The 26,939-nt window shown below is 32.0% G+C and overlaps 1 protein-coding gene across 2 annotated transcripts; it reads right to left on the bottom strand.

The window, feature by feature from the left end:
• Nucleotides 1–616: 616 nt before the first annotated feature.
• On the bottom strand, nt 617–26,385 carry LOC123691430 (NADPH--cytochrome P450 reductase). 2 transcript variants are annotated; one of them, XM_045635812.1, is made up of 12 exons: nt 26,007–26,385; nt 11,520–11,706; nt 11,157–11,306; nt 7,721–7,845; nt 7,450–7,644; nt 7,110–7,237; nt 6,718–6,959; nt 6,009–6,206; nt 4,914–5,077; nt 2,239–2,413; nt 1,853–2,010; nt 617–1,463 (listed from the first exon to the last, which is right to left on the bottom strand). In XM_045635812.1, exons 1-12 carry the CDS (start codon nt 26,189–26,191, stop codon nt 1,319–1,321), a joined length of 2,052 nt encoding a protein of 683 aa, XP_045491768.1. In that variant the 5' UTR covers nt 26,192–26,385; the 3' UTR covers nt 617–1,318. The 2 variants fall into 2 exon arrangements, with proteins under 2 accessions (XP_045491768.1, XP_045491769.1); XM_045635813.1 differs by lacking the exons at nt 11,157–11,306; nt 11,520–11,706; nt 26,007–26,385 and adding an exon at nt 7,953–8,210.
• Between the last annotated feature and the right edge of the window lie 554 nt (nt 26,386–26,939).

Here is a 26,939-nt window from a genome sequence, read left to right as displayed (position 1 = left end):
CAATAAAGTTCGAACATAGAAATTTGAAAGGTTTTCAATTTATCTGCACATTATCTACAACTCTGCTATATTTGTCAAGATAAATCAGAATGTCTCAGAAACAATGAATATCAGTTGATAATGATGATGATGATACACACAATATGAATATCGTTATGAACTCTAACCTATTCTTTCTTGATAAAAAAATTGTCACTCATATTAATTAGCCAAGTGTACTTTCAAGCAATTCAACAAAAAGTATCACGCGCATCGTTTATGAATATTTGGCGTAGAGTAGCCGGTTCATACTAGTTTCTCTCAGTATGTACGGGACAAGATGCCTTCACCCACGCCCAACAGCGCATGAAACCAGTGTAATTGTATATTAAAGTGGGTATAGGTGTGCAACTTGCTACTGTTTCTATTTCATTTTTAAATTATAATCACTTGAAATTCAACTCCTATTGTTTCATTTTAATTGAAAAAATGTGATAAGGAATTAGCGTAATAACAATCGTTATTAAATCGCAAGGTCTGATAATAATAAAATAAATGTTGTGTTTCTTTGTTTTTCATATACTCAAGGTTTTTAAAAAGGAAAAAGGAATTTGTTTAGAAAAAATAAAAGATACTATTAATATGAAAGATTTATTCAAATAACATTATTATAAAAATATGATAACCTTATTATCTTACATACTATTGCCCAGTCCACTTATATAAAACGTGCTAACGACTCAAACTTTACACTCAATAACATTACAATTTCAACACAATAAACGCAATTATCTAATCTTGTTTTAAATAAAAAAAATGTGGTCCTTAGCAGTATGTATAAAAATAGAAATAATAAATCAGTCGACTACGTATTATGATTTGCATCACAAAGTTCTTTGAACTGCGCCGTCTTTTGTAACCTTATTTGGGTTTGTCGTAAACATTAATGAGTTTATGAATAATTACATTCAACAACACCTCTTGCACATAACTTTAAAGTTATTGACAAAAATCTTATGTATACTGAATACCGAGTTAGTTTTCAAATATAAATAATTGTACAAAGAAATTTAATATTACTTCATATGCTTTAACCCTGGTTATTCCCAGAAAATTAGCTATATATATATACCAACGAATGAATAAACTTTTAGTCGATTTTGAATCATTGTTAACATAAATATTTTAAATTTAATAACTAAATTTATCGAATGTAACTACGCCATAACGCGCTCACGTAGGTACATACTGTCACAGATATTTCATGTAACTACACTCGTTGAACATTAACATTTCAAAGCTAAAAATTAGGCTACATTAATAATCAGAATAAGAAGTTTTAACTCCAAACGTCAGCAGAATATTTCTTCATAGACTCGAGTTTCTTGAGGAATTGCGCGGCTTCGGCCTCCGTGCGACCTCCCTTCTCTCTCACAGCCCTCAGCACAATGTTACGGACGTCTACAGCCATATTTTTAGCGTCACTGAAAATAAAAACATTATTGAATATTACATCTTTTAAATATGACCTCCTCGCATGCGTCCGTTGTTGTCGTGCACTTATCACTATAAAAAATGCCAACGTAATCATGATTTGACAAAAATTTAACGTCACGTATGTGAATGTAAATAACGCGTTTAATAAATGGTCTAGTGAATACATTATTTTGTTATCGTCAATGATAAATGCTACCGTATTGTGGATCCTAGGTTAATCGTTTTTTTTTTTGCATTGATAACATTGACTTGTGGCCCCTTCCCTTGCTTCATAATTTTAAATATCAATTTGAACACTTAAATATTATAGTACAAAATTACATTAACATTAATTAGTTTATTTTTATACACTCCTCAATATTGTATATGTAAATACCCGCAAATATAGAAATGTCCGTTTCTCTTTCCGAGCACATCCCAGATTTGGTCCAGGTCCTTCTCCAGGAGGTGAGTGACGTATATCTTCTCGGCCTGGTCTCTCGAGAACGCTACATTGAGTGTGACGTCACCGTTCTTTTGGTACTCCTCCAATTCCTGTAATTTTAATTGTTATTTAAATCTGATTACGTTTAATTAAACAATACTTTTTGGTGTCAATTATATGTAAATTAAAACATGAAACTTTCGAACCTTCAATATTTTATCGCATCGTTCGATTAAAATAATGTAAGATATAAATTATTTAAGTATGAATTGTGTATTTTATTTTATTAATGTCTTATATGGTAGTGTAACCCAACATTGTATATGTCAATTATGTACCTCTTGGTATATGTAGTCATGATCCCGATGCCTGCAGCCAAAGTAAAGGATGGTGTCTCCAACCTCTTTGCCGTTTTGACGAGCGAAAGCGCGCTCTTGGAGGAAACCTCGGAATGGAGCCAGCCCGGTACCGGGACCGACCATCAATATTGGGGTTTGAGTTTGCAATGGTAACCTGTACACAATTAATATAACTCTCATTAATCACATTATTCTGAACATTTATAAGTCTAAATATTGCTCGCATACAAATGTACACATTACAAAATAAACTCTGTTTTACTTTGTGTCGAACAACCAGCGGTCAAACACGGAAATTTACGCGAAGGTTAAATTGCGTAATCCTGTGCAATCTTCAGAATAAATGAACTTAAGGCCAAAGCGCTATTTTACCTTTGTATGTACAGGATGATAGAATATCAAATTGTTGAGAGTTAGAAATTATTCAATAATTACTCATGTTTTGACTACAGGATAAATTAATGCGATCATTATCACAGAAAAAATCTGTATTAAATATTGATTCAAGGAAAACAAAGTATTATATTATGTATATGTTAACGGAAATGTATGTTCTCCGTCATTGTATACAATTCCTAGGAAATGTATGTAATTTCTAAAATCGCACGGAAATGTAAAACATTTAAGATATGAAAATGTATAAGAAGTGCCTTTGCAAGAAAAACTGTGCTACAGTAAGATGTCTGTGTTTTAAAAATAAACCTATTATGCACTTCCAAATGCCATTCGGGCTTACCCTGTACTGACAAAGTATTATAATATGTATAAAGATTTACTTTTATAGTGTGACATTTATAATTACTTGATTATCAGACTGAATACTTGCCAAATGAAAATTTGATTTTATAAGAATAAATATAAGTTGATTTTGTGATACTTACGTTAAAAGTTTATAGATAGTTGATTTTAGAAATGTTAATTAGTAAGATAATATGAACATATTATTATTATTTTACGGTATGACTGTTACCCGATTGTCTTAATAAGTGCTATAATAAAAAAAAAATTAACAACGTGTTTTATTACAGAAAGCATTTACTTTATACATTTCCTAATACGAAATTGGAATTATATACAATTCCGAGGAAAATTATACATTTCCTAGGATCCTAGGATTTTAAACAATATTTTAAAATTTACTAAATGGAAATGGAAATGTACACATTTCCTAGGATTCGTATATATTTCCTTGATTTCATACATTTCCGGTAACATATATTATATTTTATTACGTGAAAATGACTTAAATGATTTATAGAATTTATATTTATGTATAGCAAGAGATTTTTATCATACTATCTTTGATATAAGAGTAGGTACTCTAGTCATTAATTGTGCAATTTGTATACTTTAATATTTCCCATTTATAAGTACATATTATTCATCCGTCGACAAAACAGTATAATATATTATTTTTCACGCTTATTGTAGGAACATATTATGTATAATTTATCGACGTAATCAGTTTTATAAGCTTTTTATCACATATATCTATATATTGCTACGAATCAAGGACGCCCGTAATGTAATATAAACACACGGAAGGTTAAAGATAACAATTACTTTTAGGTGTTCATTATTTTATATATTATATAATAAATAATATATAAATTATAAATAATAAAAAAATATTTATACATTTGTTAGTATAAGTTGAATACTTACTTACGTAACCTAATCTAGGTTATAGGCAAATGTACAAATTAAGTTTGACAATTATTTTTCAACATCACGGATCACCACAGCTCCAATCAGTGATCGTAAACATCGTGATGACGACAAATAACGACATTAGAATGCAAAGAGAATATTAATCAATTATTGTATCTTTAATAGGAACAACACGTTAATGCAGATTAGCCACTAAAACGTTATACAGGGTGTCGTGTGTACTTAAACCTATAAAGTTTTGTATGTTACCTTGATTACATAAAAATACAGTCGCATTTTTTTTTTAATAAGTAGATGAATTCTTAAATCTCTCTGTGTACCCCTAACTTAAAACCCCCCTTTTTGCCACCCGCACGCACGCTGACGTTTATATTTTCACAGAGAGAACTGTGCGAAGTTAGATATGAAAATCAAGTTTATGGAAAATATTAATCAAAACAAATTTGACGTCGTTTTGTTGTTTAATTAACTACGTAATCAGTGTACGCAAAACTATAATCCGCTGCACTTAAAGTACACTAACGGACATCTGGGGCCGCATTATGACCTCTTATTTCTAGACAGTTTACGCCCTGTATTGAACTGACATATTTATTTATTATTTATTTTATTTAACACTTTATTAGTTATACAAACAGGAAAACCTTAGAATTACTTACAGCTAAAAACAGAGTACAACTAACTTGGCGGCCTTATCACTAAGTAGTGATCTCTACCAGGCAACCACGGTAAAAGGACTAAAAGGTAACGAGCAAAAAGGTCACATATTGGCGGGACGAGAACAGAAAAAAAGAATAATGATTGCAAGAAAAACCAAGAAAAAGAAGAGGTTTTATCATACAAACATGTATCTACATAAATTAATCCATATCTAAATATATATAATATCATATACTTACATACATATATAAAGATAATAAATATAAATCTACATAGACATACATAAATATGTATAATTCCATTAACAATTCGACCACCATTACCTGAACTGCGACTTCCTGATGTACACGGGCACTCGTGGCAGGGGCTTGCCGGGCTCGGGCTTGTTCTCCGCCAGCCACGTGGTCGCCACGCCCTTGTTCACGCGCCCCGTCGACGTCTTGTACTGCACCACCACCGCAGTCACGTGCACCGTCTCCGGGTACAGCTGCATACGACATAACGACTTACAACCAGACTCTTAGTGTAGGAAAAATATTATATAGTAACATACTTCCCCTAGCATCGAGACTACGTTATACCGACTGACATATACATCCTCTCAGTTTAGGAACAATATTATATAGAGTTACATACCTAAATGCCCTCAGTTTAGAGACAATGTTCTACGGACTTCATTTTCATCAATTATATTTCATCAATTTATACATCCCCGAGTTTAGATACAATATCATACCGACTTGCATACATCCTTAGTTAAATAATTTACAAATATGTATGTATAAGAGCATCGAGCATTCACCGTTGTTAAATGTTAAGCACCGCTTTTCAAAAATGAAACTCTGATATTTTGTTAATGTGCTTTTATAAACCAACGAGCATAATGCGGTTATATTTTAACTTAGCCAATGAGTAGGAACAACAAAATTTTAGTTTTTACTTGTTATAAACATTCTGGAACCTCTAAAAGTTGAGATCTATATTCACTATGTCAAACATTGACGAACATAATCCGTTCATCTGTTTTACATGACACAGGGATGTACACAACATTTCAACAATTCATCACATTTGAAAAGAAGCAAACAAACAATAATTTATGCGTACAAAAAATTAAACTGCGTGCCATTTAATGTCCAAAAATTATACGAACAACAAAGATAATATCATTTAAGCGTGATTGTATGCCTGCATGATCAGAAGATTTTGTTTACAATAATCATGCCAATAAAGCATGACTTAACAAAAAACATAATTTTGTCTGTCGCTAATAGTAACTTATTGAATGTTTTGCGTAAGCGCTGATTTATCGTATTTCTTATCAAGGAAAACAAGGAAATTAAATATATATCTAAAAACCATTTAGCAAATCACTATTCCACTTAAAGATCGTTCATGAAATATACCATGATACTTACTTTAGGACTTGATGAAATAGAATAGTATCTTGGCTGGAGACGAGGTAACAGTTCACAAATATGGTCCAGTGGTGGTTTACAAGACTTAATATCCTCCAAAATATGTACGATGTTTCTACAGCTGTCTACTACAAATGATTGGTACAATGCTTTGCCTTCTTGGGAGTTTGTTGCCATGAGAAGTAGTTTCTTCTTATCCTAAACAAATAATAATATCTTTATATTACTGTTTTTGAAGTTATAAGGAAAGCCGAGTATCTTTCGCGTTTAAAATAATATAGTTGGGGTTTGTTAAGGAAAGTGCTTAGATAAATGTGCATTTAATTTTCCGCTTGAATTTACATATATTTATAGACTTAATCCTTGAGCTATTTTTATAATTGTTAACAATGAAGCTAACTCCCGTGAATCATCGTGGCGCTAAATTTTTCTCTTTAAAAAATCGCGTCTTTATTAGGGTTAGCTACAACAGCTGCATCTTTCTTGTTGGACATTATGTAATTTGTGATACACTAATCTTGAAATATTTTTAATATTTGTTTTTATTACTTATTGTTTTTAATAATATTAATTTGATGCATTTAACCCATTGAGCCCCCGAGCGGCCCGAGCGGACCACGACTCAATAGATTTTCTATTGTGTCTGTGATTCCGGGGGCTGAGTTATTAACAATACAAGAAACAGTTATATAAGTTACAAAAGACTTACCTCTTCACTTGTGCAGTATTCTACAAGTTCACGTAGGATGTGCGTACGCGGTAATGCAGTTATTTCTAAATAGTGAGATAGTGCCGTACGGTATGACGTTGGGCACGGGAATGGATTCTTTTTGGTACTCTCTTGGTCAGTATTTATAAGTGAAAAGACCTCGTCTAGGTCTGCACCAGTCAATTCTCCTAATTTATTTACTAAGTTTTCATCATTAATTGGATACACAGCCACATGATCACCTGTGAATATGAAAATACATGAAAATTGTGGACTTAACAATTTAGCCACTGCAGTATAAATGTATTTGAGATATGATAACAACAAATCATAATAATATAAAGCGAACCATTAGGTCATGTATATCGGAAGGAATTTAAACATGTACAAACCTGCTTCATATCGCATTTTAGAATCTGAAATATCCAGTTCGACATGAAGACATGATCGGTCTCCACCTTTGTGCAATTCTCTATTAACCTTAATTTGAGCAAGGAATGGATTCTTAGCATCATAGGGCCTAAAAAATAAGAACCATAATTATTACAATACTTACAAAGTGTGTAATGTAAGTATTTATGTTTTCAAAACATATATAATAGCTTCAGGTGTTTTTATTGATTTAATAAGTTAAAAAAGAAAGCATTGCGTTGTTTAATTGCATTATACATTCAAAAATTAGTTATTTATTAACATTTATATGTATTTTGCAGATAAATTATAATTACTTACGGCCTTTGAACTTGTAATGAATGTAGTCTAGAAATTTCACCAGTAAATATTTCATTGTTTGCTATTTCACCAGGGCCATGAGTTACCAGACGGAATTGCCTTAATAATTCTTCTTCGCCAGTACTTTCAATGTTAAACTTTTCACAAACAGCAGGCCAGAACTTTTCTTTCCAGGTAATAAAGTCATCTTCAATACTAAAATTTACACATGATTAATTGAAACAAATTCTAATTATTTGATCAGTAGAATCAATATTTAAACATCACTTACTTTGCATCGTCATCACCTAGCCCCAGGTCATATACTCTTGTAGCACCCAATTCTTCAAGACGTTTGTCTATATAAATTGCAACAGCATTGTAATGTTCGTATGTTTTATTGCCAAGTCCAAACACCTAAAATTGTATAATTTTGTTAAGTAGAATAACTTATTTGAGGCACATACCTAATTTTAATTGTAAATTACTTAAACACTCAATTACCAATTATATGGGCATCATACCATGTGCTTCAGTTTAGATGGAAATATATATTTTCTCTTGATTAATTTTGCTAAATAGCTAGGTTTGTTTTTAATAACCTGCATAGAAATGTTTGCAATAGATGCGAACATATTTTATGTGTAACTAAAATGTCGCTCCTTACATGGCTAGCTATTGGTATTTTGTAGCAAAAATTACACTTATAAACAATATATTGTTATATAATTATCTTTAATATTTATATAACAAAATTTAAACTAAATCGCGCTGTAACCTATTCGCTTTATTTGAAACTAGTCATCTAATAAATGACACTGACAGCTGTCAAACTGACAGCAGAGCTATATTTCCATAGAGGTTCTGTCATTAGTGAACGATATGAAACAGAATGAGAAAACTGGTTTAATAATAATTAATATAAAATGCGTCACACTTTGGATTACATTTATCTTTGAAATCCTGTTGAATTCCACTGGATGACGTGGACGTAAAACGTAAGCATGAATCTTAAAACACTCTTGCACGAGGAAAACTAATTGTGTAATTTACTATAGGTAAAACTGGTACTGGTACTATGATATTATAAGCATAAAATATAAAATTGTTTACGTAACATGCTTGTGATTTTTGTTTCTAGGTCTATGTAGTTTGAAGACGATAAACTCGTACGAGTTCAGTATTATTTACTTATAATCGAAAACTAATAATATACATACATATTGTCGTAATTGAAAGCTAAGTCTAAATAGATACTTAGGATGTTACGACGTATAAATGTTAAGCTGATAAGTACACTTATGCGCTAAATATAGATATTATTTTTACAGGTTACATAATCTAGACTTTGGACCTGCGATCATATTTACATTTTACTTATGTATTATAATAAAATAATATGTATGACATATTACCCGACCCGAAATTTTAATAATGAAAACGATTTTAAAGGGATTTTTTTAAATTTGGTTGAAGTTGTTTAATGTTTTTTTCTACCAAATACCTACGTACCTACATAAATACTCCTATTTCAAAGAAGCGCATTATTAAGTACTTAGATCTACTTATTATTTAAGTGGACATAGTTAATACAGAAAAAAATAGACAGGACGACCAAGTTGACCTTAACTACATCTACTAAATAAGTAAATATGCTAAGTAATAGGTAGTACATAAGTAATAAATTATAGTACAAGTACATTTTGCTTGCGTATTTCCCCATTTATAAATTAAACAAATGTATATTTTACTTAATACGATATTTTATTTATTTATTTAACAGTTTTATGTACCATTACAAATTTTACAAACTATAATATTAAAAGAAAAGGAAACATTCACAGCACATAAGGCAACCTTATCGCTTATCAGCGATCTCTTCCAGGCTGCCCAAGGTAAAGGATAAAGATTAATATTAAATGGGTACACGGGTGGCAATGAAAATAAAGATAAAAGAGAGAAAATAAAATACCTATACATATAATACATATTATATAATACATATTATATGAAAAATAAAAGAGGATATAATACATACTATTATTTTGAAGGAAAAGCTAAATCAGAGAAATTTTTATTTAAAAGAGTTTTAAAGGATCTTTTCGAGGAAGCTCGTCTTACAGCTATAGGCAAAGAATTCCAAAGTCTGATAGCGGTTATTACAAAGGATTTACCAAGGAAACTAGTGTGGTGAGGAGGAAAGCTAAGGAGAAGGTTATCAGCGGAACGAAGAGTATAAACACCTGAATCTAGGAAATTAAATTGTTCTTTTAAATAGGAGGGAGAATTGGGATCAAAGAGGATGGAAAATAACAACTTCAACGCATTTGCATTCCGGCGAAGTCTTATAGGAAGCCACTTGAGTTTATTACAAAACTGGGAAACGTGGTCATATTTACGAAGACCGTAAACTAAACGAATGCAGAAATTTTGGAGACGCTCAAGTGTATTTGAATGCTCTTCACTAAGATCAGTGGTACAGGCGTCAGCATAATCAAGGAGCGGAAGAAGTAGGGATTTAGCTAACATAATTTTGGTAGAAATCGGTAAGAAATGCCGTAAACGTCTTAGAGAACTAGCCGCTGCGTAGAGTTTGCGACTTGTCTCTTTTACGTGGTACGACCAAGACAAAGTCGTGTCAAAGTGTACCCCAAGGTTTTTTACAGACTTTTGAAATTCAATGACGGAGCCATCTATATGAACTTTGGGGATGTATGTCCAGTCAATCGGCGAGATTAAATAGGGGCTACCAATGATTATGACTTGGCTTTTGCTTGGGTTAATATTCAGACCGTACCTCCGGCTCCAATTCGAAATTCTCTCCAAATCGGTGTTCGTGTTTAAGATTGCGGAGGATAGGTTCTCGAGGGTAGACTGGACGATAAGGTAAATACGTTACAATATAATTTTAACAAGTATTTTAATGATTAATAATTAATAATATACGAAGTATATTAAAAAAAGTAACTTAAAAATAATTTTTATCCGTAGATACTTATATTAAAAGCCTAAGTTTATTTGCTTATCTTTCTTTCACATTGCAATGGAGTCATTTCATTATAAATGAATTTATAGGCTAGAGTGGGTATTGGCTACTTTTCAAATGTGTGACAAATCACAAACTGTGGTCAAACACCTCATTCCCATGAGAATTTAATATCAGCTTAGAACACACGCGGAGCCACAGGCGAAAAGCTAGTAGGTACTATGTACATAATTAATAATACTAGTACTACGTAAGTTCTAGTGCTATGTTTGTAAGCGGGTAAGAATTGATGTAAATTTTACAGGTAATATAAGTTCATCATGTTTGGAAATATGTATTAAACAATAAAAAACGCGCTATTAAATTCGGTACTGCAACTGAGTCCCCTTTTCCAGTCTTAACCCCTCAACGTTGCTGTGTCAATTGAATAATAATATAATAACTCTTGCGCAAACCAATGATTGATATAAGTAATATTATGAAATATCCACCGAATACATTATAAGTATATAGTTACAAATTACAATAGATTACCTTGTGAGTTTCGTCTTATCGTCGAAAAGTACAAGATACGATAGGTAGTAATTATGAATTAAATTAACGTGCTCATTATTAGAACTAAAAATAGATATACTTGTCTTTTCTTGCCTGTTTGTTGCATTCAAAGCAATAATGCTCTGTTCGTTAAAATTGTCGAAACATTTAAATTTAGAAACAATTCAGAAATATAAGTTCTACTTACAGCATAGTTTAATCCTGTCAACTCTGGCTCTCCGTTTTTCAACCATTCATAGAAGTCCATAGCATTATCTGTGGGGTCTCCTTCACCGTATGTTGCTACACAAAAAACGGCGAGAGAATTTGGTATATCCCTTAATTTCGTTAACTCTTCCTAAAAGGAAAATTATACATTATTATTCAAACTATTGTAAATGTGACGCTTGTTTAAATTGTGATATGTATTGTCATCCTTATAATTAATTTATAAATACAAACAAGCAAATCAACAGTGTTTAAATTAAAGTATTAACTTATTAATAGTAGGTAGGTATATATTTGACGTTTTCTATACTAAATAAGATAATACAAAAAAAATTGAACAAACCATATCACATTCCTCTGGATCTGCGACCATTCCCTTCATCTTGTATCGTATGCCTTCCTTGGCAAGTCGGCCTGCGAACTCTTCACCGGTACCCGTCTGTGACCCATAAAATACTACAAGACTTCTACCAGACGATTGCAGTTTCTTTATAAAAGAGTTCTCTGTAACCTGTATCGATCCAGCAGGCCTAGAACAAAGATTAACATCGTTAAAATTATTACGAAAAAATCTAGATATTTTTGTCTGAGATTTTTGTATAAACTTATTTATTTATGGTTAGTAGAATAAGTTTATGACATTGAACATGGACAAGTTTTCGTTTTAATATCAACATAGAGATTGATTTAGAGTATGTTGTTCCAGGAACGCTAAAGTTATTGGCCGATTAGGAAGAGCTGGAACGTAAACACATTTACACATTGCACATGCGTAGTGTCTGTGAAGACGCGCGCGGCGTGACGTCATACTGCATACGCATCATGAAAAGTCTGCCATTATCTCTCGCGCGTAGACTAGCTTAGAAGAGTGAAGGGGACAATTATTGTTTTTATTTTGCAATTGTTTATAAGTACAGAGTGATGGAATTTAAACAAAGACGTTAGGTATACTACTAACTATATTCGACGAGATAACATACTTCGCGGCACGCGGATTAGAATATTTTTTTAATTTACCTAAGTTAAATTATGTAATAATTTTAATATGTTTTGTAAACAAAATGTAAACGCCGTTAGTTAAAATTTTCATACATTGCTGAACAATACAGATTTTATTGTAATTTAACCTTATCTCTTACGTGCTAGGGTTTCGATTGTATTGTATTGGGAGTGAGCGCATGTGTTATTTGTATTGTTTATATCGTTATTTTGAATATGACATTAAATTTAATTATTATATTTTGATAATTGAATGATTATCAATACTATTTTACAATAATAATTATGAGAATAAATAATTAAGTTCATCGATTGAGTTACTTTTAAATTGTAATTTTACATATAAATTATGAGAGCTTTCATATTATCTACAACGCACCCATTTTACAATTCAAGACTTCACTTAAACTAGAATCGTATTTATTTTTTAACATTCTGTATAGTAAAATTGCATAAGTGTGAGTACTGTGAAGATGCCAACTTTCCTTAATCGGCCAATAGTAGTTAGTACAATTATTATGAGCTGACACTACACGCAACATATATTATCTTATCTACATAGATATCTATTATCTATATAATATATATAATACAGGATGTCTATTTACCTACTTACATCTATATATATACATATATGTTACCGGAAATGTATGAAATCAAGGAATTGTATACAATTCCTAGGAAATGTGTACAATTCCGATACCATTTAGGAAATGTATAAAATATTGTTTAAAAAACTATTTAATGCATGCATATCCTAGGAAATGTATAATCTTCCTAGGAATTGTATACAATTCCTATATCGTATTAGGAAATGTGTAAAGTAAATGCTTTCTGTAATAAAACACGTTGTAATTTTTTTTTATTATAGCTCTTATTGATACAATCGGGTAACAGTCATATCGAAAAATTGTAATAATATTATGTTCATATTATCATCTTCGATCGTTCGATCTTCGACCTTCGTCGACGGAGCCCCGCTTCGCGGGGCTCCTATTTCTGTGTAGTTTTTTTTTTTAACAAACCTAACCTAACCTAACCTAACGGCTAACCTAACCTAAACCTAACCTAACTTTGAGGGCGAATATCTCGGCTATTTTTGATTTTAGAGAAAAGTTGTTCCTATAAAACATGCTTATATAAGCGTAATCTTTACGATAAAACAATAATAAATAGGTGTTATAATGACACCAACTCCATCAAAAATTTTTTAAGTCCTGCGCCCCCTTTGCTTTAGTCCAACCCTTGCCTGCGACATATCAATATCTTAAATGTTTTACATTTCCAATAGCTATTTAGGAAATGTATAGATTTCCTAGGAAATGTGTATAAAATAATTTATTTCACACATTTCCGTACGATTTTAGGAATTGTATACATTTCCTAGGAATTGTATACAATGACGGATTACATACATTTCCTGTAACATATATATTCTTCTCTAATATATAAAAATCAATGCCACTTTTCGTTGTAATTCCATAACTCGAGAACGGCTGAACCGATTTCGATAATTCTTTTTTTATTATATTCCTTGAAGTACGAGGATGGTTCTTATGTAGAGAAAACGTTAATATGTACCACGGGCGAAGCCGGGGCGGACCGCTAGTATATGTATAAAAATGAAACCCGTTTTCCTTGATCACGGAATCACGCGTGAACGCGTGGACCGATTTCGATAATTCTTTTTTTATAATATTCTTTAAAGTGCGAGGATGGTTCATAAGAAAAAATTAACCAGGAACCACGGGCGAAGCCGGGGCGGACCGCTAGTATTATTACAATATATTATTGAGTTAGGCGCATTGAAAAATAAAATTAATAGTAAAACTTTATATATTTTGTGAATCGTTTGAGAAATGATAATATGAATAAACGGAAAAACCCTAAAGCTTGTTTTAAATATAGGATTGGAATCATAAGTTTTAATTTTGCCACCGCTAAAATGATGAATTTATTATTATAGGTACAAGCTATTGGTACAAGCCAAGCTTCCCAGCGTCGCCTCTTCGGGATGACCAGGGATACAATCAAAATAAATAATAGCCTAAATCATCATACTGTAAATATTTTTTTTCAATCTATGCAATACTTTCGTAGGCTTTTCATTTGAAATAAACAAACTAAAATAAATAAATAAATAAACTTCTCTCCTATCTTTCCTGTTTATGATATTCGAAGTAACTACCTATGTTTAAACGCTATTTAGTATTGTGATGTTAGTGTAGAATATAAATAAATTGGCTTCAAACTATACTAATATTAATATAATTAAATAAAGAGGAAGGATTTATCATCAAGATGTATTTGGATTTGACTTAAAACCGCTCGATTGGTTGATTAAATTATTATTGTGAAAGTTCCATCATTTTGGAGTAATATAGGCTGTAGATTTTTTTATACCGGCACAACCCTGATGAAGCCGGGACAAGGACTAGTTTATTAAAAGACAATAATCGAGTGTATGTAGAATTTACGTAACAGCGAGTGTTATGTGGGTTATGTCAGCTGAACATATTCGTTATCAATGTTATGTTTTTAGGTTAATTATGCATATTTTATCATTACATCATCTAGGTAAAATGTTATTATAATAATAATAATTATGACAGATTAAGTACACATATATAAAAAATTCGATCACGAGGCGGAACACGAGTGGCCGATTTGGTCAGGCAATAGGCATACCGGCATACGCCCCGGAATTTTTTCTATTCTTTATAAATTTATATTTATAAAGCATTTGAATGCCATAAAACCAAAAATATCAAATACAATAATTATAGAGATTATCTCACATAAACAAACCCACGAACTATTTAATCTGTATTAATCTCCTATAGTCTTTGAAAAACATCATTTGTCATTTAATAAATGATTTATATAATGGTTTACATAATATGCAAAAAAATTGAGAAAATAACCGCCATGAGTGTAAGTTCAGAGATGATTATTTAGGTATGTTGTATTAGATAAAGATAAAAGATAAAGATAATTTATTTGACTCCACACAGTTGAAGTAACACAATTAACACACAATACAATTAGAATACAGTACAATGACAATATAATTCAAACACAGTACATAAAATTAAAATACAATATGAAACTAATATAAGAAGTGGAGCCAAAAACGGTAGCCACTCAGCATAAATTGCAACTTAGTTGCAACACTGATTTTCAGTGGCCCGTCTTTTGGCGATTAGAGCGGCAGTACGTTCATAAATATAATATTATAAAATAATATGAATTAAATAGGGCAAAAGGAGAAAATACACAGTTAAGATAAATTTAACATGACATATAAATAGATAAATGTTTAAATTTAAGTCATAATAACAAATACATAATATAGTGATAGACAGATAGATAATATACCTACACAATATAAAATATTTTGGAACCTAATGAAAGTTAAACCCATCACACAACTAAGGTTGGAAATTAAACTCCTGCAATAGATATTTTTTATATTTTTGTTTGAAAGAGTTCAATGAGCTGGAGTTTAATATTGGTGGTGGAAGATTGTTCCAACACTTAGTTGCGGAGTATTTAAAACTTCCCCTGAAAGCAGCTGTGACATTCCTTGGCATAGCTAATTTGCAAAATGAGGAACGGGTAGTATAAACGCTGCCCTCTCCCATCCATGCTAGCTTGTCATAGAGATATTTTGGCGCCTTTGTCATTACAACTCCAAAAAGTAGAGACGCGAGGTGTAACCGCCTACGACTTTCCATTTTTAAGCATCCAGCCTTTAACAGGTACGGAGTAATATGGGACCGTGGGGGAACGTCCCAACAGAAACGCGCACAAGCATTCTGAACGCGCTGTATCGCGTTCTTACTACGGCATAGTAACCTGGGCCCGTACATGACGTCAGCATAGTTAAACTTAGAGAGTACCAAACTCTCACATAGTCGGATTCGTACATCGACGTTCAGGTGTTGCCGAATACGATACAGCAGCTTGAGGCGATAAAAACAATTTGCAATGGTTGTATTTACGTGCTTTTCGAACCGAAGATTTTCATCAAAAACTACTCCTAATATTACTATTATTCTATTTTTTTACAACAAAAAAACCGGTTGTAATGTTTATATGGGTGATATCTAAGGGTGATATAACTTATGAACTACAAAACAGATGACCTTGAGATTGTTATACTACAATCTGTGATTGCAATGTTTATTTGTTATTTCTCTAAATAAAAAAGAGGGACTTAATCTGACCTTTATTTCCTTTCCCAAGGGAATATCTGTATTAATAATTAATTATATTATACGCAATAATTTTTTATTATATGTGCTATTTAATTTTCAAATTAATGCTCGATCCCTCGGTCAATGCACTCAATTGAACATTGATATTGTGCATTCCGTTCTTAATAATTGAGAATTTAGATAGAACGCTGGTTGAAATACTTATCACCAAGCTAAGTATTAGAATTAATAATTCTAATATTCTTTACGACTTTCGGTATCATCTTTTGTTATTTTCAATCACAAATTCGCTCTACAACATGGACATAAGGTACCTAAGTAATTTTGCCCGGTATGGTATTTGCCTATTATGAAATCAATAGAATTATTTTATGTAAATATGGTATGTTTTTTTTGTATTAGTTATATATAACAAAATTGTAGCTTTCTTTTATGGATCCGATATCGCCGTCCGCGTCGCGTCGATAATCGAGATCGAGCAAAGAATTCGCTCTTATGCTCCACCCAGGGGGCGTAGCCCAAAAGGTGCACTAACACGATTGTATTTCGCCTTAAATTAGGTACCTAAGTAATGTAAAGATTTTTTATAAAAAATACAAGGATTTTGCATAGCTGCAAATGTTCAATAAGTTGTTTGCTGGTTTTTTTTTTAGAGATAGGTATTAGTAATGTTCTGTGAATTTTTTGCTGTTATGTAGTAGACTCAGAATACAGTTTGTTCTGTATTCTGAGGTAGTAGATTACAAATAATGATCAAAAAAGTCATCATATGGGGATAATTTATGGACTTATACCTACTAGTTTTTTTTTAATAAATAGACAATTTTTAACCGAAAAAATGACTTCGATTCCGTCTTGTTTTTCCTTGTCGATAATTTTTAGTAAAAACGTTAATTAACCTGATAAAATGACTCTTATGCTTTTGGAAATAATAAACAGAATCCAATTCGACCCACAAACTTCGGAGATATGTCAAAAAATAGAAAGCAAGTCTACAAAAAATAGACTAAAAATTTAATAACCCTTGGAATAACCCGAAAAATATTACAGATAGACCCCCCCCTTTTGAAGTTTATTTTCAATATATCTTCATGAATATTCCGAATATTACGAGCGGTCACATGCGCATGAGCGACATTGTATACACATAATATTTATTATGTTGTACCTACTTCATAATCTAAAATATTATATTAGTTAATTATTATTTAATTATATTATATAAAACTTAATAAAAAGTATATTTTCAATTTTAATGGCAGTTTATAATATAATTTATATTCATCAGAAGTTGACCATGTCTACAGAAAGTAAGGCCGAAGGCGGGAAAACAAATACAGTGTCTGAAGGCCTTCTGTTATTTTAATATAGCCGCCATCCGCCTTAGTTTTGAATAAAAAAAAATAATCGGCGACACTTGACTTAAAGATTTATAAAGTTAACAAACAAATTTTTAATTTAGAACTAAGTAACTAGGTAGGTAATAAGATAATACCTATAAAAATGTAATACGCTTTCGTTACACTATTTTGGTACAGACATAATATTATAATCTCTTCTTCCTTGCATAAACTACCTGATTAAGGAAATGATTAAACAAAATGATAAAGCAAGGATCTTTAAACCTTATAATTCAAATATCTATTCTATTCTAAATTGTGATAAAGTGCCTTACCTAGTGTCCATTAAAGAAGGCCAAAATATCTATAAATCGATTGAATACACGCGTGTTTTGTAAATATGTATATAAATACACTAGGTAGCGGTCCGCCCAGGCTTCGCCCGTGGTACATATGTGGTATATCACGTGGTCTGTGCCAAATTTCCTCAAAATCGGTTGAGAGGTTTTTCGGGAAAGCGTACCAGACAGACAGACAGAGTTACTTTCACATTTATTATATTAGTAGGGATATTATGATAGTCCTACTGATACAATTTACTTTTGTGACATTTCAGAATACGTTGATTCTGTCTGGAAAAGGATGCACCTTTGTCAGAACGAGACTTTAATTTTTGTTTGTTTTAGTCTATACTGTGATCATACGAAGGACAGTATTTGAATACTGGTACCTATTCAATATTGGACAATACATAGTAGAATTAAGAATATATAATTTTGTAATTTAATTAAGATACCTACAGCACTTTGTTACTACCACCAAACAACATGTAAAAAATATAATGATAAATGTGATATTGTTCTGTATAAAAATTAAAAAACAAGTTGAACTTAGTACTCTATTATTTTTTCTCAATTTTTTTCGAGAACCACACAAAAAGTTTTGAACGAATTAACTCGCTTTTATTATCGTATTCAATGTAAAACAATTTTTTCGTTGAATTAGGATCATAAGACCTTTTTTATTTTTTAGAAACTCCAACAACAATAAAAATTGAAAATTTTAAAATATTATATTACGGACATGTAGGTAATATTATTCGTATATCAAGGTTTCATATTATGTTACAAGTACAGTTCTGTTATTTATAATAAGAAAAAAAGAATAGTTTTTTATTTACTAAAAACGTACCGTATTTGTGGTTTAAAAAATGCTTCCTTGTCGATTGTTTAGATTTATTGAAGAATTTAAGAAAAGTTGTAAGTCGCGTTTTCAGATCAAAAACTTATTAAAATAAAACATTCGATAATAAAACCGCACCCATTACCATAAGATCTACCGACTATCTGCTAACTGCTTACTCGGTATATGTAGGTACATATTATATGTATTGTATGGTATCTTTATATCTCGTTTTCACCGGAAGTTGAAAATTTAATAATTCAAAATACTACATAATTCAAAATATAAATTACAAAAAATTATGTAATTTAAAAAAATAAGAACGTGTGACATCTAAATTTCATCCCACGATATTGGAAAACACCATACAACGAGAAAAATTATTTAGGATATGAGTAAGTCAAAAATGGTCAAATGTAACAAAATTACATCGAATCTGTTTGAGCCCTATTAGTATTAGGCGTATTTAGGTATAAGGTGTATTAAGTATTAAAATAGAGAATATTTTAGCGTAGTGTTGGTAAGTTTTAAATACACAACTTATATGGTGTTATTTGTATGAAAGTATGAGACAGTCTCATTGAGACTAGCATGGGACTAGCTAACTATAAGGTATTCTATGATAACCTAACAGGCTTTCGTAAATAACGACTTGAGAAAAAATTTATTAAAAAATATACCTATATAAATTATATATTAAGCTTATTTTTAATACTACTTCTCATTTTTCAATTTATATTATTTCTTTTTTATACCATGTATCTTCATAGGCTCATAGTATTTCGACAATTAGTGACGATGCTAGTATGTATAGACGTATAGTTATAGTAATATACATGTACATAATATAATGATACAGTACTAATTATAAGCAATATAAACGTTTGCAATTACGCATTACGTATTTGAAATCTCTGACGTAGGTATATTAAGTTACTGAAGGTAGCTTCCGCGTTTAAATGTTCGAAGATAATAATATAATATTCTGTATATTTATATGACCAATTTGTTACTTACCTTGTCTTACAGCGAAACTGAAGATTTTATGAAAGTTTAATCCCAATCACGCATAAAACATATATAAAGAACCGCATATTCACACAATCTCTCAAACAACCGAACATACACAACACACATGCACACTCACACACACCCACACTTACACACACGCACACACACACACACACACACACCCACACAAACTGCATGCCCGAAATGTTATTATAATAACCTTATTTAAAAATAATCAATTTGTTACTAATTATTCTGTACTTTATAAAATATGTAAAGTCTACTAGTATGTAAGTTAACTAAACAATACTGGCTAAGTCTGGAGAGGAAGGCGTCGATCGTCTCTAGCACAGGAATGTTCCTAGTTGAGGCGATCGTCGTGTCTAATTTGTTTTGTATTTATGTATTGTTTCCAAATAAACGATTTTTTATTTTTTTTTATTTATTATTTATATGTATAGGTACAGCCTTTAAAAATCACCATCGATGTATCGTCATCATTGATCATTTTCATACATACTAGGTATTATAAGTACGAAAGTTTTTGAGGATGCATGCGTACTTATGTTTGTTACTCTTTCGAAAAAATAACTGGGCGGATTTAGAGGAAACTTTACAATTATACATCAGAATACCTGAGCTATAGAAACACTTAAAATGTTTAAATATCCAAAAAGTAAAATAAATTAAGCCAAGTTGATATATTATGGAAATACCAATCAGTCCATGTTCTTATTTAATTATCCTTATGCAATAGGATTTTAGGTGGAAACCGACATTTCTTAGTATCAAAAGTTTGACGACATATTGTGTCATCCGCCAACCCGCACTTGGCCAGCTGCAGCGTGGTGGATTATGACCTTTACCCTTTAGGAGACCCGAGTCCCAGCAGTGGGAACGTATATGGGCTAATGATGATGATGATGAATAGGATTTTCTTGCGTTTATTTATTATCCTCGAGAGTCGGCTGACGAATACCCTTACGAGAAAATTACATGAGCAATACCTTAGCAATACGCACACGGTGGCGGGACTACAATTAATATTTTTATATTATATTATATTATTTCTAAATAAAATTTAAACAAGACTACAGCTAAATTAACATAATTATGTAGATTGTAGACGAATGTTTAAAAGTGGAACGACATTACACAACTTAGTGATAACGTGCACGAGACCCTTGAAAGTGATCATTTCTTGATAACCCTCGGGTGAATATGTCACGGAACGATTGTCATCGTAAAAATAGACATGCTTAATATATCGATTGTGACCTTGTAACTCGTAAGTAGTAATATGAGTATTTTAAAGTACCACAGCAAAGATATTACAATACATTATTGTAATATCTTCGCTATTACCTATACCTATTGATTGTTTTCGTGTTTAAATGCAGCAATGAAAACTTAAAGTGTTTTCATAAAGTAGGTACCTAGTCAATTAAGCGGGGTTTATTATTATCTAACTTTAGCAATGTTTTGATATTTAAATAGTGTAATTTCTACTATCTTTATTTTATCATACACAAGAGTTTATTTAATAATAACTGGGTCTCAAATAGAGTGTTCAAAGATCAATTCTATTAATCCTTTTCATTCACGTATTTGTACGATAATTATCGTACGTATAGTCACGCGCGCGACATGCGCTACACAGACCAAAATAGACCGGGAGATATTGACACAAAATTTCGAGTCATTTGTAACAGGATGGCAGTTCTACAGGGGTCTTAACTCTTAGTACGCAATGACAAAAAGAAAAACGATGGTGTGAACGCTGGTACCGGCGGCTTAGTCGCGTGGGCGTTAGTCGAACTCGTCGGAAAAATAGCGAAAGTCAAACGATTTGTGACACAAAAATTTTAGAATGTACCGATAGCCCATAAAAAAGAATTAGGCGGTAGTGTCATGCCATACTTTTCCGGTGTGACTTACAGCCCGCCATACCGACGCGAATGTGTTGATTTAAAAAAAAACAATTCAACCATTTGTACCAGGCTAAATGATTCGGCGAGAAAAAAAAATTGCAGATTTTCCCCGGTATGGCGACCATTTGGAATCGTCCGAAAAGTATGGCATGGCGATTTTCGTAAATGGCTGCACGACGATGGTTACCTGTGCAAAAGTTAGCCTGGTACAAATGGTTGAATTGTTTTTTTTAAATCAACACATTCGCGTCGGTATGGCGGGCTGTAAGTCACACCGGAAAAGTATGGCATGACACTACCGCCTACTTCTTTTTTATGGGCTATCGGTACATTCTAAAATTTTTGTGTTACAAATCGTTTGACTTTCGCTATTTTTCCGAAGAGTTCGACTAACGCCCACGCGACGAAGCCGCCGGTACCAGCGTTTACACCATCGCTTTTCTTTTTGTCATTGCGTACTAAGACCCCTATAGAACCGCCATCCTGTTATAAATGACTCCAAATTTTGTGTCAATATCTCCCGGTCTAAAAAGTTTGAGACGATGTAATAAAAGTTTCACTTTAAAAGAAAAAACTATTTTTGCACAAATATCTTGTTAAGTACGTACGTTATAGTGTACGTAATAAATTCGCCCGCGTAACTTGTACGTGGGTAATGTACCAAATTTTCTTCAAATTTGTTCAGTGCTTATGGATGAACTAGCAGTTGCGTGCGGTAACAACTGCTGTCGAACCCGCAGGGTTGCAGTTTGTTCGTGAAAGAGTACCAATTTTTTGTTATCCTCACGTATAATATATATGTATATATGTTACCGGAAATGTATGTAATCCGTCATAGTATACAATTCCTAGGAAATGTATACAATTCCTAAAATCGTACGGAAATGTGTGAAATAATTTATTTTATACACATTTCCTAGGAAATCTATACATTTCCTAAATAGCTATCGGAAATGTAAAATATTTAAGATATTTATATGTCGCAGGCAAGTTGTATATAATCTGGCCGTTTACAAACGGTCGGCATTTTGTAGTAACTATGCCTATAATTCGTAATCAGAAATTTTTGGTTTGGATAAAGGGGTGGGTTAGGTTAGGTTCGTGTTTTTTAAAACTACACAGAAATAGGAGCCCCACGAAGTGGGGCTCCGTCGGCTCGCGATCGTCTTTTTGTAGAATTTTGGAAAAAGATGAATTTTCGGCATATTAAAACAGCTAGCCGTAATGTTATACGGCGGATTGTACAATCTGACTGCGCCAAATATAGGTACGCGAGGACAGCGGGACGAGGGGTCAGGGGACTGATTACTTGCAAAATGAAAATTTGATTTTATCAGAATAAATATAAGTTGATTTTGTGATATTTACGTTAAAAGTTAGATAGTTGATTTTTAAAATGTTAATTAGTAAGATATTAATATTAACATAATATTATTACAATTTTACGGTATGACTGTTACCCGATTACAATCGGGTATTGATACATCAATAAGAGCTATAATAAAAAAAAATAACAACGTGTTTTATTACAGAAAGCATTTACTTTACACATTTCCTAATACGATATCGGAATTGTATACAATTCCTAGGAAGATTATACATTTCCTAGGATATGCATGCATTAAATAGTTTTTTAAACAATATTTTATACATTTCCTAAATGGTATCGGAATTGTACACATTTCCTAGGAATTGTATACAATTCCTTGATTTCATACATTTCCGGTAACATATACAATACGTAAATTAGATGTAGGTATTTACAAATACATATATTTAAATATATGTATCTCCAAAGTTAATACTACTAGTTCCTATGTACTCGTAGGGGACTGATATCACAGTTTACAGTGTTTAACTTTAACGTGTGCATATTATGACGATGACAACTTTAATAACTTTTTGAATCGATATATGTCTCAGAAACGGTGGCTCGTAAGAAAAAAAGTATTGATACATTTTTTATAGATAATTTTATGATCTACAATTTTTGTCTGAGGTACTTTTATGATAAAACTTACCGTTTTGCTGAAAATCGCGAAAAACCCATTTTTTTGACCTTTGACCTTGAATAAATTTTTTTCCTTACAGGAGAATGATGGGGAACTTCTAGACATTGTTTATGTGTGTGTTTTCAACAACTTCACAGAAATTCAGCTTGTTGGGACTTTATGTAACTTCGAATGTTTAAATTGCCCGGACTATTAGTGTAGATTTATAATAATTTATTACTTAGATTTATTATTATACAATATAATTTACCGCGATTAATATTCACTTTGTAACTACCACGATAGTCAATACTCAATATGTGTCACATAATATATTAATAGAGCCATTCTCAAATGAATTATTCATTACATATCAAATCTGTTATCAGTCGATAACATAATGAAAGCGTCATTTATTATAATACTAGCTTACCGCCCGCGGCTTCGCCCGCTTTCTCTAAAACGATTTGAGATTTAAATTATCCTATCTCTCAAGTTGGATCGAACTGCACATGGTGTGCGAATTTTATTATAATCGGTTAAGTGGTTTAGGGGTCCATTGAGGACAAACATTGTGACATGAGATTTATCTTCTTATTCTAAAATTAGGATTTGTTTTAGCCGCGGATTTACTAGCGCCAAGCGTGCGTAAGTAGGTACGTATTAATCCCGATTCCCGATTATACCTACTTTAATTCACAGACAATAGATCTTAATATAATATAATAAATCTTAATGTATGTCTGTGTTTATCTTAGTGTTAAATTAGGTTCTACTTGATGTACCTAGGTACTATGCGATTCCACTAAGAAAAGGTTTTTTGATTCACCTTTTCATGGAGGTCATTGGACCTCCGTGTGTTTTGTCAAATGTCATTTGAAAAATACGATTAACTTAGGAATCCACTTTGTAGTAACAAAATTTTATCACGCATACTTTCGCATTTAGATAGAATAGATTATGCAAAATATGTAGGTAACACGTGTACAAGTTTTTGTGTACATATTTTGTTGCACATTTAGCCTATAATAGTCGCGAGTTCTTGTTATAATGATTATAAAACGATAGAAACAGATAACTCTTCTAGTTAGGTATCTAAATGTTTAGTTTACTAATTATACTGTGTAGATGGCAGGTACACACCTGCTATGTACCTACATCTATAGTGGAGAAATTCCATATCATGGAGGTACCTAGGTACCTATGTAAAAAGTCGATGAAACACTAGATTCTAGAAAATTTGTAAATAGTTAATTTAATTGTTTCACTTAATTAATTATCGCTTTTCTGTTCATATTTTGACTGCGATTTGCACAGCTATAGGTTACATACCTATAAATAATACATAATTTTAAAGTAACGAATAAGAAATTCTACAGCGATATTAATACCTAGTGGACGTAAGACGAAATTATTAAAATTTCAGTAGGTACTTATGCATTTACCACAGCTACACAAAGACAAAACACAATCCTCTAATAATCTTATTAGAAAAAAAAATAGGTAGGTACTTTATCTGGTATAATTCTAATAGAAGGTCATGGATTTTATAATAGGTACCTACCTATGTTCTAAAATTTACAGAAATAAAACATAGATTTGTGGTACTTACATTAAAATAGGTACCTATTAACTTTGGCCGGTACGACTGTGGGTACGACCACCTGGTGCCGGGCATATGCATTGTCACTAGGTATGAAAAGAATTTAATTAATTTGCTCGACATATAATTATGAAGATTGACTGATGACAATATTTATGGAAGAAGGTATAAATGATAGTAATACATAAATAATAAATATAATATAAAAGTAACAATAAATACCTAAAATTAACGAAGGATCGCGAAACAAGTTCCTTACCTCCTTACATACTGGTTATTGTCTGTACGTGTGTACCATACCTACCTATTGCATTTTTTCCACTAGAAACTTATCACTCGTAATATTATGTAGGTAGGTAGGTAGGTAGTTAAGAAGCGTAATGAGCTGTCGGCGATAAAATTAAATCAATGCAAAAGGTAGACAATTCATCGAATTAATATTCTACCTGGTTTTCGTATTCATATTTTTGTAAACGATTGTACAAAAACTTTACAGTTGCTCAATGAAAAGTACCTATGACTTGGATACCTAAACGTAATTAAAGTTACTTACTGTATTGAATATTTACTCAGAAGTAAATCATCTGTTTTGTTTTCTTTTCTGGAACTGTATAGCCACCATGCTGCTGCTCCAAATAAGATGATAAGCATTATTATGTCGAATGTGCTAAATAGCGATCCAGTCACAGCGGCCGCGGCCGCTGCCTCCTTTATTAAATCTTGTGTGTTATCTGACATTGTATAAAATTGTTCTCTTCTCAGTTCTTTTTTTAATCACTTGTCAACACAAGGTCACCTGTAGTGGTTACTTAATACGAAAACGATTTAACTTATCACATTCGATTAACGACGTATAAACGGTATCGTTACCTAAACTACACTAACTATACGACTGCCGAGTGCCGAGTGCCGACTGCGTGACTGGAACGAGTTTACGAATTACGAGCTCAACGCAGAACTCGTATTCGCTCGCGGCCCGACTCTTTTGGCGATGGTGATGGAAAATCAGCGAATGAACGAAACGAATAAGAGTGAGCGAGAGGTCAAGAGTGCTGAAATGACTGCGCTGGTTTCAAGTCATCAAGTGTACTGTTGGAACTTGAAATGGAAATAAGTTAATGACATGCAATCCAACGTAACTAAGTCCAACGCTGCGTACGTGAGCTCTTAGCGATAATCGTTTAGTCGTTTTTTAATAGAATTCATAATATTACATACTATTAAGTATTAAGTAAGTATATTTATATACATTCTGTGTAGGTATGTGTATGTAGGTATATTATGTAAAATTTTCTTAGCCTCGTAACGCCCAGATACCTATTAAAAGGCATGCAGCTCGATAGTGGTACCGGCCCAAGCTGTTATCCAACTTTATGACATAAACGCCCACGGTACCTTTTTAAAGGTATCTGACAGTATCTGATTTGAAACCGCCGTAACATTTTAAATTACGCGCCAAATCTAATTACTGTTTTTTATCCGGCTG

Source organism: Colias croceus, chromosome 4, assembly GCF_905220415.1.
Source record: "Colias croceus chromosome 4, ilColCroc2.1".
NCBI lineage: Eukaryota > Metazoa > Arthropoda > Insecta > Lepidoptera > Pieridae > Colias > Colias croceus.
This window is presented reverse-complemented; position numbering and strand designations above follow the sequence as displayed.

Excerpts from the sequence above, each read along its gene's own strand:
- LOC123691430 (XM_045635812.1), bottom strand. The coding sequence starts at position 26,191 with ATGTCAGATAACACACAAGATTTAATAAAGGAGGCAGCGGCCGCGGCC. Across the intron at positions 7,846-11,156 it reads TGACAGGATTAAACTATGCT|GTGTTTGGACTTGGCAATAA; the intron begins GTAAGTAGAACT and ends ATACAATTTTAG. Across the intron at positions 1,464-1,852 it reads GGACATTTCTATATTTGCGG|TGACGCTAAAAATATGGCTG; the intron begins GTATTTACATAT and ends TTTTATTTTCAG.